General features: G+C 37.7%; 1 protein-coding gene across 9 annotated transcripts in view; it reads left to right on the top strand.

Moving 5' to 3' along the window:
- EHBP1 (EH domain binding protein 1) overlaps positions 1-25,175 on the top strand; it is a 230,576-nt gene that overhangs the window by 128,836 nt on the left and 76,565 nt on the right. For all 9 annotated transcript variants that reach the window (XM_086744807.1, XM_086744802.1, XM_086744806.1 and 6 more), the window contains 2 exons: positions 19,262-19,440; positions 20,074-20,122. In XM_086744807.1, the coding sequence (XP_086600933.1) occupies positions 19,262-19,440; positions 20,074-20,122 (228 nt within the window). The remainder of the gene's footprint in view (positions 1-19,261; positions 19,441-20,073; positions 20,123-25,175) is intronic.

The following is a 25,175-nucleotide window of genomic DNA, read 5'->3' as shown; positions in this document are numbered from 1 at the left end:
TCATTGTGGTTGGCAAGCACCTCAAATTGGAAATAAGCGTGCATGAATAAATATTCCTTTGCTTCTGTCATGATGAGTTATGGACTTATTAGAAAAATAATTATCTTCCCTTCATAAATCAATCTGATAGTTAACTTTGGTTTGGTTACTAATTCACCGTTCCTGCTAATCTTTCGTTCGTTTGGTCCGATACTTGAGCATACGAGTAAATAACAGTTCTGAGCCAGAATGCTTTTATTTTATTTTTCTGTTGTTGCTTGGGAAAATAAAAAAGAGTATAAAACAAAAATGGATGGCTTCTGTGAGCAAATCTACAGTGTGATGGTGACCCTAAAATGAGGTGCTTGTATTAGCTGTTCTACCCTGCTTTGTAGAAGTATTTTTAGGCAGAATTTTGCCTTGTTTGTTTAAAACAGTGATCACCATTAGTTTTAGATGGGCTGGTTAATTATAGATTTGTGAAGCTGGATATACTGAGAAGTAAAAACCGGGAGAAAGAGGGAAGCCATATATGCCAGAAGCTGAGCTCTGGGGCATGTGAAACAGTCAAATGTTGTTTATGTGTGTTGTATGCATGCTCATTAGCAAACAGGAGTTAAGTGCAAATCTGTTTAAGGAGAGAGAATCAAGTCAGTTAGAAGGAAATTGTTGTATTCCTGAGTTGCTGGAGGAAAGATGTTGCCAATTCATATTGCAACACTGCTACGGGGAAGACAGAAGCTGCATAATAAACCAAGTACTTCTGAGATAGTGCCGGCACACTAGCTGCATGTTCTACAACAGCATTTTTCAGCCATGTTCAACAGTGTGCTTGCTATCGCTCCTCCATTTGTTGAATTCAGGATGACCTTTGCATGAATAAAGTCAAATAGGATTAAGGCAGGAATTTTCAACAATGGGAAAGAGCAACAGATGTAGCCGACTTTGAACGTGGGAGGATTGTTGATGCACGGTTGCCTAAAGGGAGTGTCTGTGGTGACAAAAAAAAAGGAGGGAAAAAACCAACAATTTCCTAAAAAATTAACTGCATAGAAGAAAATAAATAGAAAACAATCCAAAGGAACTGAGTGATTCCGATTTTTATTGAAGTCAAGCTACATGCATGGTTTTTTTTTTTTGGCTCACTGCCTCCTTTTAAATATATTTTTTTCTACTCTTTTAGGAGAAGTATCTGTTCTCTGCAACTGTCACTGAATGAGCTTTCTGAGGGTTTTGTGTGGTGTAATGTATTTTAGATTCATGTTTTTTCCTGAGTTATTTTAAAGTACATAAATGGAGTATAGGGAAAAGGGAGATGTTTCTCTGGGGAATTAGCCATTTGAATACAAAATCCAAATCCTGCTAATGTTTTTTGATTTGATTTATCCTATGCAGAAGAATATAGGTGGATCTCAAATGCATACAGTGCAAGCGCTCTGTATAGAGGCTGTTACAGAAAGGAAAGAAAAGGTTGAAAACGTATTTGAAGCAAGAACCTTTCTGGTATATCTTAAGTAGTTTTATACTTTATGTCCCTTTTACATATGCTGAATTTGATTTCAGCTCAATAAAAAGAGGACATGCATATGTTTTTTCTTTGTAGGTTTAGATAAATATTTTTGTACTTTACAGAAGTATTTGGGTGCCTTTTTAAAATACAACCAATTATTTGAAACTCGCGTGGTTTCGTTATTGACAAGAGCTATTTTTCAGTTTAGTAGATAGTTGAGTTAATCCCTAAAAGATACTTCATAGTTTGTGGTAATGAATAATGTACAAATTTTAAATATAGTTCATATGTATAATTCAGACAAATCAGCTTTGAAAAGCATGCATGGGAAAAGTTTTTAAAGTGTGAATGAAATCATGTGCTGTAGCTCAGTGAAAGGGCTTTAAAGGAGCTAGCTAGAAACTAAAGTAATTAAGGAAGTCATATTGTAAATGTTACGAAAAAATATTGGTGAGCTTAATATATTAGAAGTTCAACTGTAATATTTAAGAGCTTGATTAAACACCCAGTGATTAAATGCCCTACATTACACTTTAAAGAGAGCTCTACTGTTGAGAGGGCAGTCTATATCTGTAGCAAAATCATTTGGATTCAGAGGATGTAGCATTGTAAAACGTCATCTAATGCAGCTTATCCTGCCTCTTTCCATACTCCTTCAGAGCAGAACTGGATGAGGCGAGCTGTGGGTTACCCACTAGCTGATGACATGCCACTGTAAACTTGGTAGTCATAACACGTCTCCCATGCCCAGAAAAGGAGTATTTCAACATATATATATATATGTTTATATATATATAAAAATTGTAATCTGGGATTGAATATCTTGAAGAACACAGTTCTGGGTGCTGGAGCTTCATTAGTCATTTTTGCTACCTTAGTGAAGATGCTGTCAAGTTTAATTTTGGGACTAGGACCAACTTCATATGCATGCATCTTAGGTACCAAGAGCACCCAACTTTGCTATTTGAATTTAGTGGGTTCGTGCCCAGTGTGGCTGTGGAAAGTCGCCTTTATTTCCCTGTGGGCTCACTGTAGAGACAGACATTGAGGTCACAAATGTGTACATAACTGCTGGCACTGATTTTGGAATAACGGTTGGATGGTGACTATTAGACACCTGGCTTTTTGTAAACGTTTGTGAGACTTAATGCAGACTCCACTGAAGGCAACAAGAGGTTGAAGTCCTTTAGTTGCTCCTGAATTAAATTCCTGGCCAGTGAAATCTTTTCATCCAAGTTTCAATGAGTATGAACTGGGGTAGATTCGAGTAGTTTTTAGTTCCTTAGTTATCCTTTGTGTCTTTGAAGGGGAATTCACAAGTAAGAGTACAGTCTATTTTTCTTTGGTCGGCCAGCCAGAATCTCCATTCTCCCTCACTTCATCACACCTCTGAGACAAGGAACTATAATCCTAAAGCCTTGCAAGGGTCATGTGTCCTCCTTGCTTCTGTGCAAATAGATCTTTGAAATCCAACTCAGCCAATCAAACTTTTAAAGTGTCCCAAAATGTTACACCATCTGAAATAATTATAAATAAAAATAGTGCTATGTTTTTTGTATTCTTCATTTTCTTCTGATTAGCTGCCTTGTATTTCATGCTTCTGGAGTGTAATGAAAGTAATTTTTACTTAGAAAACAGATAGTCAGAATGTGTTTCTATTGTTTTAAGTGACCTTAGTTATTTTTTTTAATATATTTATATAGGGAGAGATGCAGTGTATATGTCTGTATTTTCTTTGTGTGTGTATAGGTATATACAAACTTACATCTTAGTATATTTGTTAGTATAATAAGTATGGTTATTTGTTATGTGGAATAGTGTATATGTTATATGTATACCACTCTATATAACAAATATACCTTTATTATCTGTGTGCAAATTTTCTAAAAAGTGAATTCAGATAGTAATTTGATACAGATGGCTTAGCAGATCATGATTAAAGTGTTTTCTCCTAGAATCTTGCTTAATTACTCAACCATATTTGATCACACTGTGACCTCTTTTCATGAATTTGCCAAAGGACTCTCAAAAACTCCATGAAAAGCTTTGGTTTTATCACTTTAAAGTAATGCTGAAGAATTGATGCATTTCTAAAGTGCCCGTATGGCACTCTGTACTATTGGTGAGTAGTCTGTCATGATTTTCATTAACAGCAATGACTCAGTAACATAATGTGACTTTATCCTTTGTTTTGAGACATCGGTGTGTAGACCAGAACCCAATCAATAGACTTAACTATAAAACTATAGCAAACCAAATATTTTTTCAGTGCTCAGATTGTTATAACTGTAACTGCAGCCCTTCTATTGTACTTAAAATGCTAATGAAATATTACCATTATTATTTAAAAAATAGAAAAAGAAAAAAATGCTTTTGAGAGATTTCCAGGGAAGGAGTTTTCTCTACAAATGCGTTTAATTGTTTTTTCATTTATTTCTAGCAACTATGTTAGTCTTTTACAAAAAACAGGTTTGGAGTTTTGCCTACTAAAATTTGTTTCGCACACTATCTTTTTATATTTACTGGTTTTTTTTAAATGTAGAACCAGAATGTGGCAATGATATGAGTAATAGGAAATAACCTGAAGATAATTCCAATAAGAGCTTCCAAGTTTCTGAAATATTCTTCCATTTCTGGTCTCCTTGGACATACAATTGATTGATTTAAAAACACTTAATCTGTCTTTTTTTGGAAGTACTTAAAGAATCTGAGAACCCATACAACACGTAGGACATTAAGTGATTTGCTTTGGAGCACTTTCATTTTTTTAGGCAGAATAATTCCTTCCTTTTTTTGGAGGAAGCTGGTACTGTAATTAGTCCCCAAACAAATGAAATATTGCTCCAGATTTTGAGTGTTGTGCATTTTATTTTTTTGTCCGCAGATTACACGTAATTTGCTCTCCATCCCAACTTGTCTCACTTTCAGTGTGTCTGAGGCAGTTGCTCTGTCAATATTTCGTGCCCAATACAGAAGAAAAAGAATAAAGAAAGACCATGCAGTAGGTCTACTTTCTGAACAGGTTTTAGCAATTTCACATCTTCAAACTCGTGAACATTGTCCCTGCTGCTTCTGGCAAGAGTGATGGGCTCTGTGTGGAGCCCCAGCCAGGTGATGTGACTGCTGCTGACAAATGCATATCTGCTTGGAAACTATTTGAGAAATAGATTAGTATTTTTTTTTAAATATATTTTAAATGGGATAGTTTCATATTTATTGAGTTTAAATGGGGTAAGAGGCAGGTCAAATCCTACTCTGGTCTCACTTTTCAAGTTAGAGGATTCTTTTAAAAACTGACTGGTGAGTTTGGCTGCTAGTTGTAGGTTTAGGTTCCGTAAGAATGTCCCTTTTGACCTCTTTTTGTAGTGAAGTTAGTTACAACTGTATTGCTCCTGTCTGATTTAGGACTTAAGAGATGTTTGGAGTTTTCCATAATGTGTGGGCAGAGATAGCATCCTGTAAGGCCGATGTGGAGCATCTAGGTCAGACTTCTGCTCTGAAGAGTCTTCTAAATGACCTGTCTCTACCAGCTGCAGAAGAGGTCTTAGGAGACCGATCTTGCTTAACTAAACTCCTCTTCTGAGGGTCCGGTGCCCTCCTCTTCCCCCCACAAACTTACAGAGGGATTCAAAAGCTATGAAACAGTAGCAGCACTTAACACTACCATGGTTTTATAAATAGGAGATAATAAAAATTGTTGCAACATGACTTTTTAAGCATTTACATATGGAAAAAAAAAAACTTACGTGAATGCAACTCGTTGAGAAACTACACTATGACTGAAGTAGCATGCATGCTATATATTTATCAACTCATCATTCTCCCACTAGTGCTTCTATTTGAGTAGTCTGTAAATTTTATTGTAACCATAGGCAGAACTGCTCTTTGAACTTCCCCCCTGTGCAACTTTAAAGGTCAGATGGAGCTTAGTCAAGTGAGGTCACTGTACTTGTTTCCTAGTCACATCTTGGGTCATGCTTCTGCTGCAAAGTGTTGCCTAGCAATCTGCAAACCTCATGTTTTTAAGATGATGGATCCTACACCTTTAAATAATTTTTAGAAGCTCATCTAGCTTGGCACTAGTACTCAATATTGGAACAAACTTTGTATGTTCCACTGGAAGCTTGTTTAGAGTGGTATCAACAAAGTGTAAAATATGTTGGCTTTTATGCGTTTACCAAAGTTGAGAAGTTACAGATAGTTTGCTGTGTTACCAGAGCTCTCCCTTATGTACGCTTTCTCTTCTCTTTATTCTGTGCATTTCAAAGGTTGTCATAATCATTTAATCTCTCGTTATGCAATTAGATATGTTGGTACACATCTATTAGCAAACTTACTGTCAGACTAGTAGTAATGCTCTAATTTACACTTCCCAAAGCATGGAAATTCCTGTGCAGGAATGAAGACTCCCTTCTTTTCCCTCCTCCACCTATCCCAAGGTGCTCGTGCAGTGAAAAATATTGCAGGAGGCTGAGATGTGTGAATGATAAGGGCTGTACGCGCTGCAACACCCTGGGCGTGATCAGACTTGTTAAAGGTGATGTACGAGGCTTCAGCCTGAGTTTTCTGCGTTTGTGCTGGCTGAAATTTTTCCCCCTGTAGCTCCTCGGATTTGTCTGATAAATCTCATCTCATCCCCCAACCTAAAGGAGAGCAATGGATACCTTCCCCCGCAGCCCCTTCTAATGGCACTGATACTACTGGTTGGAAGACTGAAGTCTTCTGGTGCAGTCTTTCCATCCAGTTGTTTCCTGGTCCTGTCTGCAGATGAATATTTGGAATCACGAACAGCTCACATCAGAAGCATGTTAAGTGTTGCATCATCTTGGGACCATTTGAGAGCCTTTCTTTCAAGAGTGCTTAACTTTATTTAACCCAACCATGTAAATTAAGTCCAAAAGACACTTAAAAATGTAACACTTCCTTCCATTTATGACCTATCAGCTCAAAGGTGTAATATCTCTTAAGGGTTTTAATCCATTGGATAGCAATGTAATAGTGATCCAGTTATGTCATCTGTCTTGTTACTATGGAGTTAGTGACAGTTAATGCATGGATTCATGATTTGAATAGTGTTGAAAGACCAGTGAATCTTGAATCCATATCTCTGATACTGCCTTAGAAATACCAACTCGGAACAATCAGAAGGCCCTATAGAGCTGTCTGTTCAAGAAAACCTGTTGGGCTGTTGTCTCTATACGATACTCACGAGTATTATGCTCATTACATATATAATAGTACATGCTAAAAACCCTTTCAGGTTCCTCATGTTACGTATTGTGGCAGTACTTTTCTCTCTCAGCTCCTTGAAATATTTTCTCTATTTATGATCTGCAAATTTTGTTCCTTGAAGTCAAAATCAGTGTTTGTCTCAAAGCTTTTAATATTGCTCTATTTAGCATGCAATATTTTGGTCAAGATGTTTAATTTTTATTTATTTGACATTTTTTTTTTACTTTGGGGAATTTAAACTAGAAAATAAAAAGAAAAAAATTGCTGAACAAATTCTGTAGTTTTAAATGTTAAGTTAATTTTTAAAATGTTGATGTAACTATATTGCATTAAGGGAAAAAAAAGCTATCTGTACAGACAAGGTACTAATATTTCATTCAAAATTTTATGAAGTAGATCCTGGGGATCATTCAGGAGTTTTACACGTGTTAAAAAATGAAACAGAAGAACCGACTGCTGTGTGTTGCTGTAACACCCCTAGAACATGGCTAACGCCCAATTACTGCATGCTTAGACTTGGATGGTAATTACAATTGAGCTGTAAAATATTTTGACAGTTTCCAACTGTTATGTGGTTACTAGCTAGGCATCATATGGGAGTGAAGTGCGGTGATTTGATTGATTTTATATCACAATCTGCTTAAATAAGGACTTTCAAAATAAACATGTGAAGTGTTAATCAACAGCAATATTTAATTATTAGCAGCTTTTCTTGACTTCTGCAGAAGAGAATTCCTCTTTCCCAAAGATTTTGATTTCTTAAATGAGACTTGCCATACCTTTATGCTTCAGCTTTTCATTTACAAGCTTTTACTTGTTCAGTGCTAAAAGCATAACCACACCAAATTTAATTTGTAGCATGACAATGATGTTTGTATTTTTCAAGAGGATAGATTTACCAGTGTTGAAGCTAGAAAAGCTTGTGTTAATTACATATTATAAAACAAAAAGGATATTTTTGGTTAATATTTATTTCTCCTTTTAGCTACACAGGTCCTAGCAATTAGCAAATTTGGATAGCGTAAGAATTCCTGGAAAAATATATGTTAAGCCAAGTGGCACTTGAATTGCTGTTACTTTTACATGCATTTTTATTTTGAAATGAAACTAATAAAGCAAAAATATTCAAACTACATGCAAATTAGGCTCCAGATTGTGCCGGTCTTGTTATGTTCATTAAGCTATTGAATTGTTGAGTAGTGGCTGTTATTCCATGGGGGCTATTCACAGAATAAGGTATTATTCAATGAGGTAAAGATAGCAATCTGCCTTCACACTGCTTAAATAATGCTTGTTCCGGTGGGCAACTAAAACAAGAGTATTCAAGTCTGTCGTTTCTTAATTTTTCAATTGTTTTATTTTTTTAATAATACTTTTGGGAGTTATATGTTGTTTATGAATGGTGTTTGTGAGTGAAGCATTCTGTTTATGGGATAGAAGATTTTTTTTCTTGTCTTACCACCTTGTTTTTTCTTTAAAAAAAAAAAAGAAGAAAAGTTCACACCAGAAGCATGTTAAGTGTTGCATCATCTTGGGACCAATTGAGAGCCGTTCTTTCAAGAGTGCTTAATTTTATTTAACCCAACTATGTAAATTAAGTCCAAAAGACACTAAAGTAATTCTTGTTTCTCAGTTCCCTCTGCTTGTGACATCTCTGCTCTGACTGAGAGCTGAATCCAGCTGATTCGGTTACCAGTATTGCTTATGTCTTGCTGTTTGCCTAAATACCTACTTTCACATGGTTTATTTTGCTGACTGTTGTCCTGAGTTTGACCTGAACTCTTACCTTGCAGATGAAGTAGTCTCTCTAATGTATCCTAGATTTTAAAGTGTCTTTAGGACTTTCTCAGAGATGTGCCAGCCTTCCTCCTTGCTAGCGTTCGTGAGGAGCGGTGGGGTTATACTTCTTCTATAGACAGTCTGCTGAATAATGAAAAGAAAGCAAAAAGACGTACTCTCTACGATTACTCATTTGAAGCGTTGCGTTAGCAGTTATTGAGCTTTCTGCGTGTTCAGATGACTATGTGCCATTGTAGTTAAAAGGAAAAAAGCAAAACATACTGTGCTTTGCGAGGAAATCTGGTTAACACAGGTGCATTTGTGCATGTGTTGTTTATGAAACAAATAATATTGGGATCCCAGCCCCAGGCTTAATTTTTAAAACGGGAAGTATTTCTTTCTTGTGGATGATCTGAACTGAGAGGCCAGTGTGAGGCGTGCTTGGTGGGAAATGGAGGTTCTTCAGCTTGCTTCCCCTACTGCCGGAGGGCAGAGGGGAGCTCTGCGGGGCTCCTGCTCGCTGGTGGCCGCGGCCTGTGCCAGCTGTGTCCTTTCCCTGTAGGAGATGGAGTTAGGAAACACAGAGAAGGTAGGTCTGAAATGCATCTTGAAAGATCACTTGATCCTTTTACTTGCCCAAAGGCAGGTTCAGCTTTACGAAATGAAAGATTGCTTCAACCTGTTGTCAAAAACCTCCAATAATGAAGCATCCACAGTTTTCCAAGGCAGTCTGAGTGCTTCATTATACTGTCTTCTAGATTGTTCCTCCTAATGTCTGATGTGCTGCAATTAAAACCCGTAACTTCATTTTGGTAAACAGTGGCATGGAGGATAAAGTAGGTGGTGGATACCCCCTCCCTGGAGATGTTCAAGGCCAGGTTGGACAAGGCTCTGAGCAACCTGATCTGGTTGGGGATGTCCCTGCTCCTTGCAGGGGGGTTGGACTGGATGGCCTTTAAAGTTCCCTTCCAACCCTAACCATTCTATGATTCTATGATTTTCTTTCTTTTTCGGAATTTGCTTGAAGACTTACCGTGTTCCTTTCCTTTAACATTTTTTCTTAACATAAATGACCTAAATTTGCTCTGGCTTTCTTTGTGGTTTATTTTTTTCCCTGATCTTTCTTTGGGCTCATCTTCCTATTAATGTGTCACGCAAAACTGAACATAGCATTTCTGCTGGAGCTTTATTGATGCTGAATGGAGTGGGAGAGGCCATATATGTCTTGCAAGCTTTATTCCTGTCTGTACATCTCAGTATGATGTTTGTCTTTTTCACCACAATCTGATGTTTTTGACTTATGTTCAGCAGCTTGAATAGACTGTTTCCCCCACATCCTTTTGTGAAGAGCTGTTACCTAACCAGTTCTTCCTCATCCTGCATTTATGTAAATTATTACTCCGTCCTATGATACACTCATACCTATTGAATTTCATCCTGCTTTCTTCAGAACTTTTCTGCTTTCTGTATGATCGGAGTTGTTCTAGTGCCTTTGGTGTCCATCCCAGGTTTGTGTCTAGTGTGTTATCCACCTTCCAAATTCAGACTTTGAACACTGAACCAAAGAAATGTGCTTGCAGAACCCTTTTTAATGCCTAATTCCAAGAATAATTTAAAACTAGTCTTGGATACAGTTTTCCAGCCTATTTTGCACCTATGTTATGTGATTCTCATTGAGACTCAATTTTCCCTGCCTCCTTATGAGAATATCTTGAGAGACAATAAAAAGAGCTTAACTGAAACCATAGTATGTTATCTGCTGCTCCTTCTATCCCCTGTCTGCTTCGCTCTTGTAGAAGGAACTTGGACTGGTTGTCATGATTTGTTGATGACAAGGTTTGTTGCTTGTCTCCTTTTTAACATTCACGTGCTAAGAAGAAACTTAATGATTTGTTCCACCCCTTTTACGTTAGCATGTCTGCATTTTTTTTTATGCTTTTATGCTAGAGGGGAATGTAGTCTTTGTCTGCTCTTCTAATATCTCACCTATCTTCAAGTTTTCAAACTGACCATAGTTTCAGATTTTGTTTCGTATTGGTTCTTCCAGTATCCTACGATTACATTAAACGTGTTCAACTGATCTGAAAGCATCTGGCCTATCTAAGGTGTTTCCACAGCTGGCTGAAATCTGACTTTTTTGTGTCTGATATTAGTAATGCCACTCAGCAGCTTGCATCTGACTTGTAGAATAAAGACAGACGAACAAAAAATAAGGACATTAAGCATTTCAGATGTCTCCTCATCATCTGTGGATAGCTCCTCCTTACCTCTGAGTGGTGAAGCAGTTTTTTTATTAATCTCTGTCTTGTGATTGTTTGCATAGAGTGGGCTGCTAATGCAGTAGTTTATCAAGGCTAAAACTTATTTGTTTCCATTAAATTCTCACTTAACTATAGCTATCCTAAGGAGCTTTCTTGAGAATAGCCATCTTTAAGACTGATGTAAGCTCATGGATACCAGCAGCTCATCCAGGATTGTAGAATATGCCTAGTTTATTTCCACCCTCGGTTAGGAGGTGTACTCTGGCCTTCAGAGGCACCACATCAGGTTCTGTGTCATCGATACAAGGCTTAAAAGTACCGAGTGCTCTAAGCCCCTCCGCACACAGAGATTGTTTTCCTTTGTTACCGCAATACCTGCACAAATCTGGCGTCTGTGTTTTGTTATCAGGTATTTAAAACAAAGATTTCTCATAGACAAAGGCTAATGCTTCCATAAATCTGCCTATTGGCTGTGCGTTAATATAAATGATGCAGTAGATTTACCAAATAGGTATCTATAAAGTTCTATGGAGCAATATCACCTTAATGATACAACCTCAGAAGGTTGCCTGTGAAAACTTCTGTTGAAATGCTCAGAAGAGTGGGAGAATGACTTGCAGTTTTTTTAATGGCTAATGTCAAAAGCAATTCCTGCAAAAGCAAAAAGAGTTCACTATTTTCGGGAAGAACTGGCATTGACTCTCATTTTTAGTTTGTCTTGTGCTTTCTTTTAGAAGAGATTCTTGTGACCTTTTCTGACAAGCTCTAACACTTCCATTGTTTGCTGCAGGCCTTTGAAATGTGGCAGAGATAGCCTTGGGCCCAGGGAGGTGCATTTTGCTAGTTCAGTTCACATTTAACAAAGTTAAAAGCTTTGAAAATTGCTATTCCTCATCTGTGGTTTAAGTTGCTTAATTCTGGCAGCCTGCCCAAAACCCTGAACGTTCCTGTCATGGCAGAAAGCCAGGGATTGTGAACCAGCAGCATCCTGGTAGCTCATCTGGACTTCCAGCACAGATTACACGGGAGCGCAGACTTCAACCCACGTGCCACTGGGGTAACTGGAGAGAGGAAGGTGGACACAAGGAAATTACCCATCGTCTGAGAGCTGAAAAATGAGGTCCCATCCCTGCATGTGACCTATTCATACTGTTACATTACAAATATATGTAATCATCAGAGAATGTGCTCAGCGTTCACTTCTGCCTGATGGTATGAATTATGTATCTTTTCCTGGTTTGTTTTTTTTTTTTAATTGAAAACGTGTTCAAGACAAAGATTATGCAACCTCAGAGAAGAAAAGCTAGATGAGCCTCAACCAATGCTTTTCTAATAGATGAATCTGAGAACAGGCTCACTATGCCTTTTTTTCATGGCCGTACTGACCATCAGGTGAAATTACTTGTACATAAGTAGCCAATTCATTATGTTGTCTCAGATTTGTTTCTTCTCTACCGGTTCATTAACTTAATCTTCTCCTTGCCATTAGCTAATAAATTTAGGGCTTCTTGACCTGGTGAGGTAGCTACTCTCACTCCTGTGTGGTACTGTTATTCTCTATTAAGAACATCCACAGGGGGAGGTAGTCTGTCTTGTTCTTAATGAATTCCCATGAGCAGACAGGCTCCGTGTCCTGTTGCCCAAGTGAGGAAATTGTCCAGTAGTTGATGTGTTGTGGCTTGTGGTTCTGAAGGCTTAGAGTTCAGTTCCTGAATACTTGGGGTTTTTTATCCTTTTAATCCCCAACGATGAAAACCAAAGAAAAACCCTGAAAGACTATGCTAAGAAAAAGTTACTTCATTAGTAGACAAAGTGAAAGGCGAAAGGAGACTACTATATAATTTTAAAAATTACAAAATTAAGTACTTAACAGTTATGAATTGCCAGATTTAAGGTAGCCTCTGTTGCTGTAACCCCTCCCATCCTTGTGCACTCTGTGCTGGTAGGTTTTATACATTTCAGTTGTATGACTACATACCATGATTTTCTGCTGGACTATTTCCTCAGTGCTCAGAGCAAAAGTAACCAGACCCTGTAATAGAAGAGGTGGCTGTCTGCAGGGCTGCCATTTTATTGTTTCATAGGAGTTGGAATGTGTTTAACGAAGCATGGTCACTTCGTTATGCCGAGTGAATGCCACAGAGAGTCTGGACAGAGCTCGTGATGTAGAACTGGTGTGTGACACTGAGCAAGCTATGAATTGTTTGAGGCTACAAATGATCTCTTCCTGTCTTCAGGGTGGCCAGGTCTTAAACTTCATCTTACCTTGTCCTGGAAGTTGGGTGGGTTTTTTGGGTTTTGTTTTTTTGGTTTTTTTTTGTTATTCTGAACACTCTCACCTGCCCCAGAGTCAGGAGTGTGGCAGCTTTGGTGGAATGCTGTGGATGTGTACACCAGATCGATGTTAGGTAGCATCTTTGAGTTCTTGCGATAGCTGATTCCCTGGCTCAGGGAGGTTATTTAATTCTGTTTCCCTATTTGTAAAATACCAATTGTGAGTCTCTTTATCATTTCAATATATTCATTCACCCATTGCGGAGTGCCCTAATGTTGTGTGATGACTGTCACACCAGAGATCACAGGCAAGTTGAAGTGCAATGTTTGATGCAGCCTTTGCATCATACTGCTTAAATGAAGCTGACTGCCGTACATTCTAAGCTAAGGGTGATAAATAATGAGCAACAGCTTTTTGCCTTGAGCAGTGAGATAGACACAGTGTGAGAAGAAATGGGTAGTGATGAATAGAGTAAAAAAATAACATCATCATGTTTGTTTGTGGGGTTGGACAAGTAAAAGGTGGATGAAACTAGCTCAAGCACGAAGGACTTGCTAAACCTTACAGGCTGGGAGTAGAAGTGACAGCATGTTGAAGGACAACCATTGTGTGTATGATTCAGCCATGTACAGTGCAAACTGTGTACGTTTAGACATGAGTCATCAAGGGAGAGTGGCAAACAGCAGGAAGCTGTGGCTGTCTAGGAGAGGGAATACAGTAATGGGGTCTTGCTGTGTGTGTGATTCTCAATGGCAGGTTTTATCTTCATCAGTTCTCCCTTGGGTCCAAAGTATTCAATTAAACATAGCATCGTACAGCTTATGATACAGGACCACCTTGTCCGCCTCCAGGTGGCTTTGCTTGCTTGCTTTTTCTTCTCATGTTGAGAGGATCCACTATTCTTCTTGTCTAGAAAGTTATCCTGGCATTTAGGTAGCATGTGCCTGCTGTAACGGCTTTCCTTTCTTTTCCCAGGCAGTTTGGAAAAGCTATTTCCAGCTTCATGGCTGCCAAAATAAACAGGCAACTGAAAGCCCTTTAGAATGAAATAATTTCATGTACTTGACCAACAGCTAACTTGAGGCATGTCCCAAGGGTTTTACCTTCCTCCTTACTTTGCCAGGTTCAAACATCAGAGCATCATGTCTGCTTAGGCAGATGTCTGAATATTTAGGTTGTGGTTGAAGATGGGCTGGTTTGGTTGTGCTGAAATGAAATCTGTAAAATGATAACCAATAAAAGCTTATGCCTAAGCCTTCTAAGATAGAAGTTTGTGTATCCACATTAGCTGTAGGCATGATCAGTAGAGTAGGGACAGCAAAGTTTAAAGGTGCCTGATGCTGGAGAAACCTGGAGGTTACCTAAATACATGCTATTAATCATAGATAGGAAACAAAAGTGAATCTATAACTCGTACCAGGCAGCTGGGTTTCCAGATCTCCTTAATTTATGGACAGTAGGGACTTGAGACATTTTGTGTAGTCATACACCGTGCCATACAAATAGAGAGCATCAAAATTAAAGAATGTACTCCTAAACTGATTAGGTTTTGTACCAGAGTAACACGATAGTGGAACTCTTCACATTTCTTTCCAGGAAATATGTGTTTTCTAATGCTTCCATGCGCCTTCCTTACCAGCAGCAAAGAGCAATGCCGCTTTATTTTACTGTGTCACTGAAGCCATCATGATGTTATGGGGACCTGCTACTTAAAAAATAACTAACTAGCCTAAATAAAGAGCTTCTCAGCACAGCTGGGTCATGAGGATATCTTTTCCATCTTTGGAATAAAATGGAAAGCAGTTTTATTCTGTCTTTGTAGACTCAATTTCCATATTCTATTTCAGTCTTCATACTAATTAAAAAATAGCCCAGATTGTTCCACAGCCTAGAGTAAACAAAATTGAATGCACATTGGACATATACAGACCTTGCCAAAGGCATAAATTCTATTAAATGAGCCATATTCAACTTAGAATACTCCCAGGGTAAGCGATTCCTATAGGTAGAACTCTGTGTTGTTTAAAAAAAATAAAATTCCAGAGTATCATCTTGATGATATGGAGTTATCTATTTGACTGAAATATTTTGGAGTGTCTTTTTTATATTGTACCTTTATACCATTTTTCAGACCACTGAGTTCCACTGAGTGTCGCAAACTTTCTGCATCCAGCCGCATCCTGCACATTTTGGCTCTCCTAGCTGTGCGTTATTTTCATTTACCTTACCTTGCATTTTAATGGTTTCACAATTTTTGGTGAGCCTAGATAGCGTTGTAGTTTTTGTAGGTATAAGGGAAAATCCCTTTAATTTTGCTCAATCAAATAAGTAAGAGACCATTGCCTGTACTTCCTTCTTGAGGAACATAAATTGTTTGTTGATTGTTTGTGGGTCTTCTCTATTCTGACTTTCAGCCCTATCTCCATCTCGGCTTCCTCTCCTCCTGCAGTTAATTACCTTTCCTAGGTTATTCTCTCAACTCCTTTCCTCTTTAGGGAGTTATGTGCATTAATATAAATATAATATAAAGCTCCGACCACTAAGTCTTCCACCCAGATTCCCAGAGCTGTTACATACTTTTTCTTACTCCTCTCAGCATCTTTCTCTTCCAGCCTTCAACACTGCCTCTTGCTCTCTTCAAAATCCTCCACTCCCGTGCAACCTGTCAACAAGCTCTTGAGAGTTGCCCAGACTGAGCCCCTATGATTTTCATCGTGGCTGCTCCCCGTGTCTCATATGCCCTCGTATATTGGTTTGTAGCGCCATGTTCCCATCACTGGTTCCTGTGTTGATTTTCTTCTCCTGAGTGTTGTTGGCCTGTAAGTGTCAGGGGTGCAGCTGAACCCCTGCTTTGCAAACCATCAGTACACCCGGTGCTGCATTTCTGAGAGCAGCAAAACAATTGTTTAAATGTTCTGAAAAGTAGGGATGCAGTCTAGTATTTCAAGCTGTGGTCCTCTTGTTAACGTTGAGTAATGGTCTGATGGGATAATCTCCCAAGAGGAAAAATGCAATACACTATAAAACATATTAATTAGGCTTCCAGAGCATGTAAGTAGAGACTTCAGTGCTTCTGTTGACTGTGAAACAAAGGTATCCTGAAGCTAGTGCTGACTCCAGCTGATAAATCCACCTGGGTGATGCTGCGTCCAGATCTGAACTAGCGTGTGAGGGACCAGCTCTGGTACCCCTACATTTGCTGTGCAGCTAATCCACAGCTGGATGCAAATCAGTTGCCTTAGATTCACCTGTTGATCAGTGAGCAGATCTGGCCATCTGTTGTGGATCTCTCGTGCTATTTAGTGGCATTTCCAAATGAGATCTCAGAGACTTTGGCTTTTTAACCCAAATAGCCAAGTCATGACTGCTGTGTGGTTTAGAAGAGCTGTGTAGTCAGTGCTTAAAAGAATTATGTAAGAAAAAGCTAATTAAATTTTCATTTCATTTGATGAGTTCCTACCAATCTTGTAAAGCAAATATATGCTAGAAATAGGCACTTGGTAGTAATTATGTTTGCACTGAACCTGTAACTAATATGTGTATTGAAAGAAAGTGTCTTTCATAATGATACTTCACAAAAAAATCAAACCTAACATTTGTTAACCCTTCATAAGGGATGTCAAGTGCTTATGCACAATTCTGCCATTACTCATGTATCTCCAGTGTGTCTTGAATCGAATGCTTTTATCATAGATTAAATAACGAAAGCTTTGACTCAGGTGCCGAATAGGAGCATAACATTATCATAATATTAACTTCAGCTTTATCCAGAAAACTTGGAGTACTAAGTCTAGAAAGCAAGCTGTATATAATTTCTGCTTCATCAGCTAGAGAAGAGAAAATTGTGTAAGTACATTATGCACGTCCTGAATCTTGCATATTCTGGATAAAATACTTCTAGAAAATCTAAAGTAAATGGAAGGACAAACATGGAAAAAAAAAGCTCCATCCTAAATATAGATTTTCAAGGAATTGTAATCTAGATTTTAAAAAAATTGTAATTTGTAAATAAAATGTAAAATTCTGCTACTTTTATTGATTTAATAGCTTTGGATGTCTTTTTCTAAAACCTGCTTTTAAAATCAGTTACGTTTTCACTTTGTCAGATGTGCAGTTAAGACATTTGAGTGGTAATATTGCCTAAGGCCATTTCAGAGTTAACCAGAAAGTATTTATGTGGTAACTGGAACATTTAACATTTCTGTAGAGAGTTTCAGCAACAAGTATTAAGACTTTATAGTTGACATTTAATATATCTGGCAAGTAGTGCTCTATGGCTTGAAGAAGTAGCTCTGTGCTTAAAAAATCTGTGAAAATAACGTTTTCCCATATCTTGATAGTATAGTTTAATTATTTTCTCCCAGTAGCATTATTTCCATATATATAATTTAGACAGCAAATATATTTTAAGTAATGTGGTACCTTAAATTTGGGGCCGGCAGTTAGTTACTGGTTTTTGCTTCAAGTTGTGAAAAAAACAGGAGAAAAACCTAATCTTATTTACATCACTGAATGTGGAGTAACTGTCTGGCAGCTCCTAAGCAATATTTGTTTCTCTGATTAAAATCTGATGCATGGTGAAGAAAGTTTCTTATTTATTGCTGCTTTTTCTTCCTATTTTGTATATCCCTGTTAAGATGTTAATTCAGTGTGTTTAGAGATATTTGTCTCATCATTAACGGATTTGTTCATGATGATTTGAAAGATTGACAGTATTAAAAAAAAAAAATCCAAACAAACAAACTAAAACATTCTTCAACAAGTTATTTTGTACATATGACCCGGTATTTAAAAATATCTCAGCAAGGTGTACATTTTGCACTTTCTAAATGAGTTGGCAGTGCTTCTATCTGATGATGAGGTAGATGTGTTTATAAAACAGCTTTTTAGGGCTGATTGTCCTGGTAAATGAAAAATTACTTTCCTGGTTCTGTAAACTTTCTTCCCCAGAAGCAGTGAAAACATAAATCAGTTGGTAGCTAGCAGCTGATTGCTTAGCACTGACATACTTCAGTCAAGTGGGGGCATCGTTGGTCTTTCACAAACAGGTGACGTGGGCAAAAGGATTTCCTTGTTAAACTTAAGTGGCTGTGATAGAGTAAATTACTTGCTCTGTTTTTATCTTAATTTGGGAACTCTCTAGCTAGAAGGTGCATAAACAGCATGTTTGTTGTGTGTATAGACTTCTAATTATATTACATTGAAAAAAATAAGTGGGCTCAGTTCTTTCCCTATAATTCAGACTTTGTATTTATGTCAGTCAAATTCTGTCTGTTTAATTACATCTAAGAAGTGACAAGTTTTTCTGGTAAAATGAATGCAAATTTCTTGAAAACATTAGCTGCAATTGGTAAGTTCTCTGCTGAATTCAAGAAACAGCAGACAGTCTGACAAATGCTAAATGTCTGAAATATTTTATTCCATTTTAATTCTTGGTTTGTGCTAACAAAAGTGTTAGTAAAAGTGTCAAAATGCCCTTTTGGGAAACGGTCATTGTTAGCTAGTAATACTTTTTAGAAACCACCCTCTGATAATGATTTATGGCCAAAATTTCCTTTACATGTAGGAAAACTAAAGCCTGGAGGAGAAAGCTCTTTGGATATGATTGGAAGTGGCAGATAATAAACGCTGTGCCGTAATTACCTGTATGCAATTGCATGCTCAAACAGGAAGAGTGCAGCTGAAAACTTTTTGCTGGAGCGTATACGAGATGAACGCATTAATTGGATGTCGTAAAAGCAGTGACTTTGGTCCCCACGCTGCAATGGTAGATTGCAAGTCATGGTGGGAAACTCTGCCCCTCCAGTCGCAGTGTTATTTTCATGAAAAGCAAATGGGCTCGTGGGGATGCTTTTCCATGGCTGCATTTTGGGAAGTCTTTTCAAGGGTGTGCATCACAGGGTGTGCAGGACTATGCCTTGACTATTGTTTCCACTGGTACAATTCTTGGTCTGTTCTCCTACGTAGAACTGGAATCTCGTATATCTACATCCTTTGGAGACAAGTGCCAAGGGCAATGACTGGAGATAATAACTTGAGATTTGTGTCTTTTGCAAGTTACAGTCATTGTAAACTGACAGCTGTGAAGGACCTAAACTCACATCAAAGGATACAGATCATCTAGTTAGGTCAATTAATGTTAATTCTCGTCTTCCATTAAATTCTTTTATCTTCTTCTCTTCTTTTCTTTTTCTTTTCTTTTCTTTTTTTTTTTTTTTCCTGCAGCCAAGCCCAATTCCAAGTCCTGTTTTGGGGAGAAAGCCAAACGCTAGTCAGTCACTGCTTGTGTGGTGCAAAGAAGTTACAAAAAACTATAGGGGAGTGAAAATCACCAATTTTACTACATCGTGGAGAAACGGTTTATCCTTTTGTGCAATACTACATCACTTTAGACCAGACCTAATGTAAGTTGTATACTCTTTGCCTGAATAAGCTAACTGTCATAGAAATATATAATATTTAAGTTTACGTAAAAACCAAATCCCTGCTCATTTCAGGTGTTGAACTGTTTTCACCCTTTTCTTTCAAGCAGGTACCATCCTTTGTAAGAAAACAGATTTTTGAATGCTCAAACTTTATGACCTCTTTGCTCTCCCTCGTTACATAAACAATTGTTTCTCCCCTCTCTGTGATTTGTTTTTCTTCTTCTTAATCTTATACAAAGAACTGACTTCAAGATGATTATGAAAATTGTGCCGGTGTTGAAATGAGATGAGAGGAATAAGCTCTTTGTACGCTGACAAGGACGGATTACCTCCTGGTAAATTTGGTTGTCAAGGCCGGCCTCTAGTCCCTGCCTTAACTTCTTTTTTAGATGGAAAGCTTCAGGCAATGAAACATGTAATCAGTGTTTGTTTATTTATTTATTTATTTATTCCTTTAATTTTCCACACTATTAGTTTTGTTGATTGAATTGCTGTGAAATTGCTAGTTACTGTATGATATTATTGTATGTCAAATTTTTAGATTCAGTTTGTTTTAAAACTGCTGCTTTTATCAAATACTGTACATACCCACTGTGCCATTTTCTCCCTCAGTGACTACAAGTCCCTGAATCCTCAAGATATTAAAGAGAACAACAAAAAGGTAAGAACTGCCAGGAAAAAAAAAAATACATAGCTTCAATTTTGGCTTCACTGCAGGTTTTTATTAATTTTGGGAAAGTGCAGTTGTTTTGTAAGGTCATAACTGCGGCTCACAGAAGGTATTCAACCTCCTGTGGTTCAAATCGGATGCATTATTGACTCTAGTTTGTCATGGTCTTTAACATTCACAACAAGTGCAAGGCTGGCATTAGAGTTTAATATTTTTATGGCCTACATTAGCTGTGAAGGCAGAGGAAAGGGCTGGCCGGCCTTCTGTGATCACTCCTCTGATTTTTCCAATCAGCCACATAACTAAAAAAATTAAAAACGTAACTGCATTTGGATTGTTGTACGCGAGACTAATTTCTGTTGCTTTAGCGGGGCTCTGTGTATCAGTCAAGGTTCATGATGCTTTGATGGTGATTTTTATATTTTTAAAGATGAAATTTTGCACCTACTTTTATACTGCACCAGCTGAGTGAAGTGGTATACACAACATGGAAAGTTTAGGATAAAAAGTGTTGAGACAATACTTTGCAAATAAACTCAAATATTAGCAAAATAGTTTATAGCATTTTTCTGAGCAGCTGTTTTAAACAGCTCTTTGTACCTTTGTGATGCAAAGGTGTAAAAGTTTCTCTGGAAAAAGCAGGAACTCGGTTTGGGAATGACCAGAATACTTTTTATTTCTCCTCACTATTTAGGCATGTTACAAGCTTCGGTTGGGTCCTAGGGATGTGTTTAGAAACAATAATTTTAATGTGAGTCACCAATAATAAAATTGTTCCTGAAGATCATCTGAAAATTGTTTTTAAGTAGCTGGCTTCTCAGTGCTGTGATTTTATTTTCATAGTACTTTAAAAGTACTAAATTTAATTGAGATGAAGGTATGAAAATATACTTTGAATAAATTAATTGGCTTCAATATTATATGCCACATATAACTAAAGAATATTGAATTGTAGATATGTGGAATTTCTGAAAGTGCTTTATTAAAATTAATTTGTGTTTAGGGTAATTATATGTTAATGTGCCTGCACACTTATGTGTTAGCCAGGGAGTTACTTAAGTGTTATAAATAATGACAAATCTCTGAGCTGCTGTTATCTAATGAGTCCAGTGATATCTTTTTCATAATAATACGGGGTCTTATGATGACCTAAGTGGATTATCTGTGACGTCACAGTGTTTTCTGTGACCATATGTTTTTGTACGTCAAGTTTTGTTCAGCGTCTGGGCTAATTAAGCCAGATTATAAAAAAGAAAGAATAGATTATTAATTAAAAATGCTAGCAGTACAATCGGCCATCTTTTCTTTATGAAACTGTGATGGCAAACGGTGAACTTCTTAGCCCGTCTCTCTAAAAGGATATAGTTTCCAGGATTGAAGAAGTAATGATTGTTGTTATTGTGCAGTTTTTTTCTTTCATCACTTCGCAAGCCTTCGCCTGACAGCTACATTGAGTATCTCAGTTGCTTCCTGCAGATTTATTTCCTGGTCTCACACAGTTCTGCCTGATAACCCTATGTGCCCTTGCTTGGAGTGAATGCAGCTCTGGCAACAATGGCTGCCTATAAATTTGATGCAGATATGTAACACATTTGACAATGATTCCTCCTAACCAATTAAAATAACATCTATGGATGAATAGGACAATTTTCTTTGTCTGCAGCATCTCTTTTTTTTTTTTTTTTTTTTTTCCCCTTCTCTCCCTCCCTTCCCCCAGAAAGGAGGTAAGAGGTGATTGTGACCATAGATTAAAGATTAACCCATAAGGGTGTATCTTTTAGAAGTGCATGAACTTCTTTGTATTTTAATAAAAAAGAAGAAATCTTAAGAGACAATTATTTCCGTGCAATTACTGTGTATAATTGCACGTTGAAATGCACTGTTACAGAGAGCACATCATCAGAGTTTCTTTATAACGCACACCAGTCATTTACCAAATCGGTACTGCCACTGATGCTGAATAAAAAAGGGTATTTACCTGTGACATCTGATCTTGGCCAATATGTCAGTGTGATAGCTAGTTGGGAAATGGTTGGAATAGTGCCTGTGGTACTTGTGCTGATGGATCCCAATTGATGTCTGTCAATCAACTTGTCAGTAAATTTAAAAAGAAAAAAAAATAAAAACTTCATAGGTAAATAGGTTTAGTGTCCTTGAACATACATACATATGTGTGTGTATATATGTATTTCAATTTCCACAGTATAATTATATCTTTTTAAAAAAACCCACCCAAAACCCCAAGCGACTACTCCAGATTACGTTAGTATCAGTCAGAATTCAGATATATTTTTGGTGCATTGTGCTTATTGCAAATTCAAATTTCTATGAGGAACAAAAGAGAAACCAGGATTGTCTTTGAGAAAATTAAAAACACTACACACATACCTTCCCAGCTGATCCAAAGAGTTGTGGCTCTACTTAAATGTCATATATATCTAACTATCCATATAGCTTTCCCAATAACATTAACCAACTAGTTTTTTACTATGTCCATTTGATTGTTAGTAAATAATAATGAAAAATTTGTTAAAATTACAGCATGCTGGCAGTATAGTCCCTTATCAAGAATATAATTTTTTTCATATTGCTAATAACATGTTCTGCACTTTAAAAATGTAAGCTACTAACCTACACTTGGCTGGAGCTTGGAGGGGATGAAAGAACAAAAAGTGGGAGGGCACAACAGTATGGTTCTAATAATGAACTTGTTTTAATTACTTGATTGTCTAGAGAAGCTTGTTTCATTTGAGGGATTATTGTGTGGAAATAGTAATATAACTTCTGGATGTTTGATTGGCACTTTCAATTTTTGCCATTTTTTTTTTCTTTTTTTTCCTCCAGTTTTTTACTGTTTCTGCTGAATTTCTCAATACATTTGAACTCAATTGTTTTGACAAATTACAACGAAGGAATCCTTTTAGAATATACATTTAAATAGAAGAAGTCAGAATTACAAGGATAGCATTGAGTCAAAATGGAAAAAAATCCTTACCTTTAAGCTGACAGCCATATTTTTATAACAGGCATTGATGCTTACATCTGCTATTTGATTCCACAAAATCATAAGCATGTTTTTAATTGTATCTGTAGGAGTTGCTTGTTGACCTCTGTAGGGTCACGCAGGAGCATAGTTGGACATGCACATAAACATTTGCAGAACCAAGGCTTAGTTATGCCTCTGTTTAACAAACTTAATTTGACTTGGAAAATGTAGTCTGTTAATACCATGTTACAAACTAGTTAGAAACACTAGGCATTTATAAATCACCTGGAATATCAAGAAGCTCCCAGCTTTTCTAACAGTAAAGGGAGAACCCATCACACGCTGCTAGGTGAACACATGCAGAGTAATTGCTGTTTATAGACTGTAAACATTTGCGTGCCGATATCTACTTTGCTTTAAAAGCAAAGAAGCAAGGCTGTGTATCATCCAAAATAAGAAGGAGAGGGGATGGGAAGTAATATCTGGCATCAGTGGGAAACTGTTGTGGTTAGTCCCAAGCGTCACCAGAAGAACCGAGCAGACGGTAAAAAGCGATTGCAGCTGTGGAGAATATCCATTATTCCACATTCAGTCCTGCTGTAGCATTACCCATTCTAAGCCAGTGCTTTTCCTAACAACTCTGAAACACTGTCCCCACCTTCATTTTACAGATCCTGGGAGATATTCCTAGGATTTAGTTTTATTAGCATATAAATAAGAAATTAAGAGTATAAAAGAGTTCAGGTCAAGTCATGTCTATGGACTTTGGCTGCCATGGGCTGCTAAGCCCATCCTTAGGTCCTTTCATTCTTTGGATGGGAACTCCCACTACCTCCTGCGTGGGGTAACAGTTTATTTGTGGCACTGAATCAGCACTGACCCGCTTAATCAAACAGCAAATCCTGGTGTTACCTTTGGTCCACAGGACAACGCAGCTGGCTTGCTATGCTTTCATACCCAGCCTGTTTCCTGCTGGTGTATGAGCATTCATCCTTCCCGGTACCTGCCATGGCTCAGGCTGCCCGCCCAAATCCCTGCACTGCTCTCCTTTAACTCTCCGTTCTCTGTGCTCCTCATGTCTGTTCGGTTCCACCTCTCTTGTCTCCCCCTCCTCCATATCCAGCCTGATCCTTCCCCTCCAGCTCTGTGTCCAAAGACCAGGTAAATGACAGCTGTCAGTCCACTGTCTGAGTTCTTTCCGTTCCCTCCCACCCATCATTTTCCTGCTGTTCTGCTCCCTCTGGAGCTTTGCATCAGCAGATACAACATTCCTGTTTTCCACTGCTGCTCCTATATCTAAGCACAGCTCTGCTTTTATAAACAGCATAACAATCTCTCATAATAAACCTTCCCAAGCAATGATACCCCATAAAGACCCACAATGATTTTAGGCCAAACCATTTTGCGCAGGGAGAGCCAGAAGGGCTTAAGAATAAATTACTCAGATAATTTCTATGCCTACATAAATTCTCATAAATCATTTGTTATAGAGATATAAAAACTACTTCACCAAAAATGCTGTGGTTAGTTATACCTGAGCATGAAGGGAAGCATACAAAATTTCAAGAAGATAAATTCCAGCTCTCAGAGTTTGAAAAGTGTCTGAAATTAAAGCTGTTTGACCTTCAGGTAGGGAATGACTTCAGCACATTGCAGTGAGAACAGAATGAGAGCGCCTCCTTTTCTCGCCTCCTTTTCTTAGAGCAAGTGAAATGATTGAGTCTGCTAGGAGCTGGCCGTGTCAGACCCACGTTCTACCTCACGGTTGAACATTTACTAGTATGGGAACCAAGAGGACAAAAAAAGAATCATAATTAATTTGTCTTTTCTTAGTTTCTTCTAGCCTTCTAAAACTGTATAAATAAAGGAAATAGTGTAGAACTGGGGTAGAGTAGAAGCCAGCGATGTGTATTATTGTTTCCTTGCAAAAGGACTGGTTCTCATCCATGTCTTAAATTTAGCATCCATTTTTGTTCAAAGTAGTGTAGGAACACCTGTGAACATTTTAGACCCCTCAGAAGAGGGTGAAAAGGAGCTGCGGAATTACTGGGGAAGAAG

Source organism: Chlamydotis macqueenii, chromosome 3 (genome assembly GCF_036417535.1).
Source record: "Chlamydotis macqueenii isolate bChlMac1 chromosome 3, bChlMac1.mat, whole genome shotgun sequence".
Classification (NCBI taxonomy): domain Eukaryota; kingdom Metazoa; phylum Chordata; class Aves; order Otidiformes; family Otididae; genus Chlamydotis; species Chlamydotis macqueenii.
This window is presented reverse-complemented; position numbering and strand designations above follow the sequence as displayed.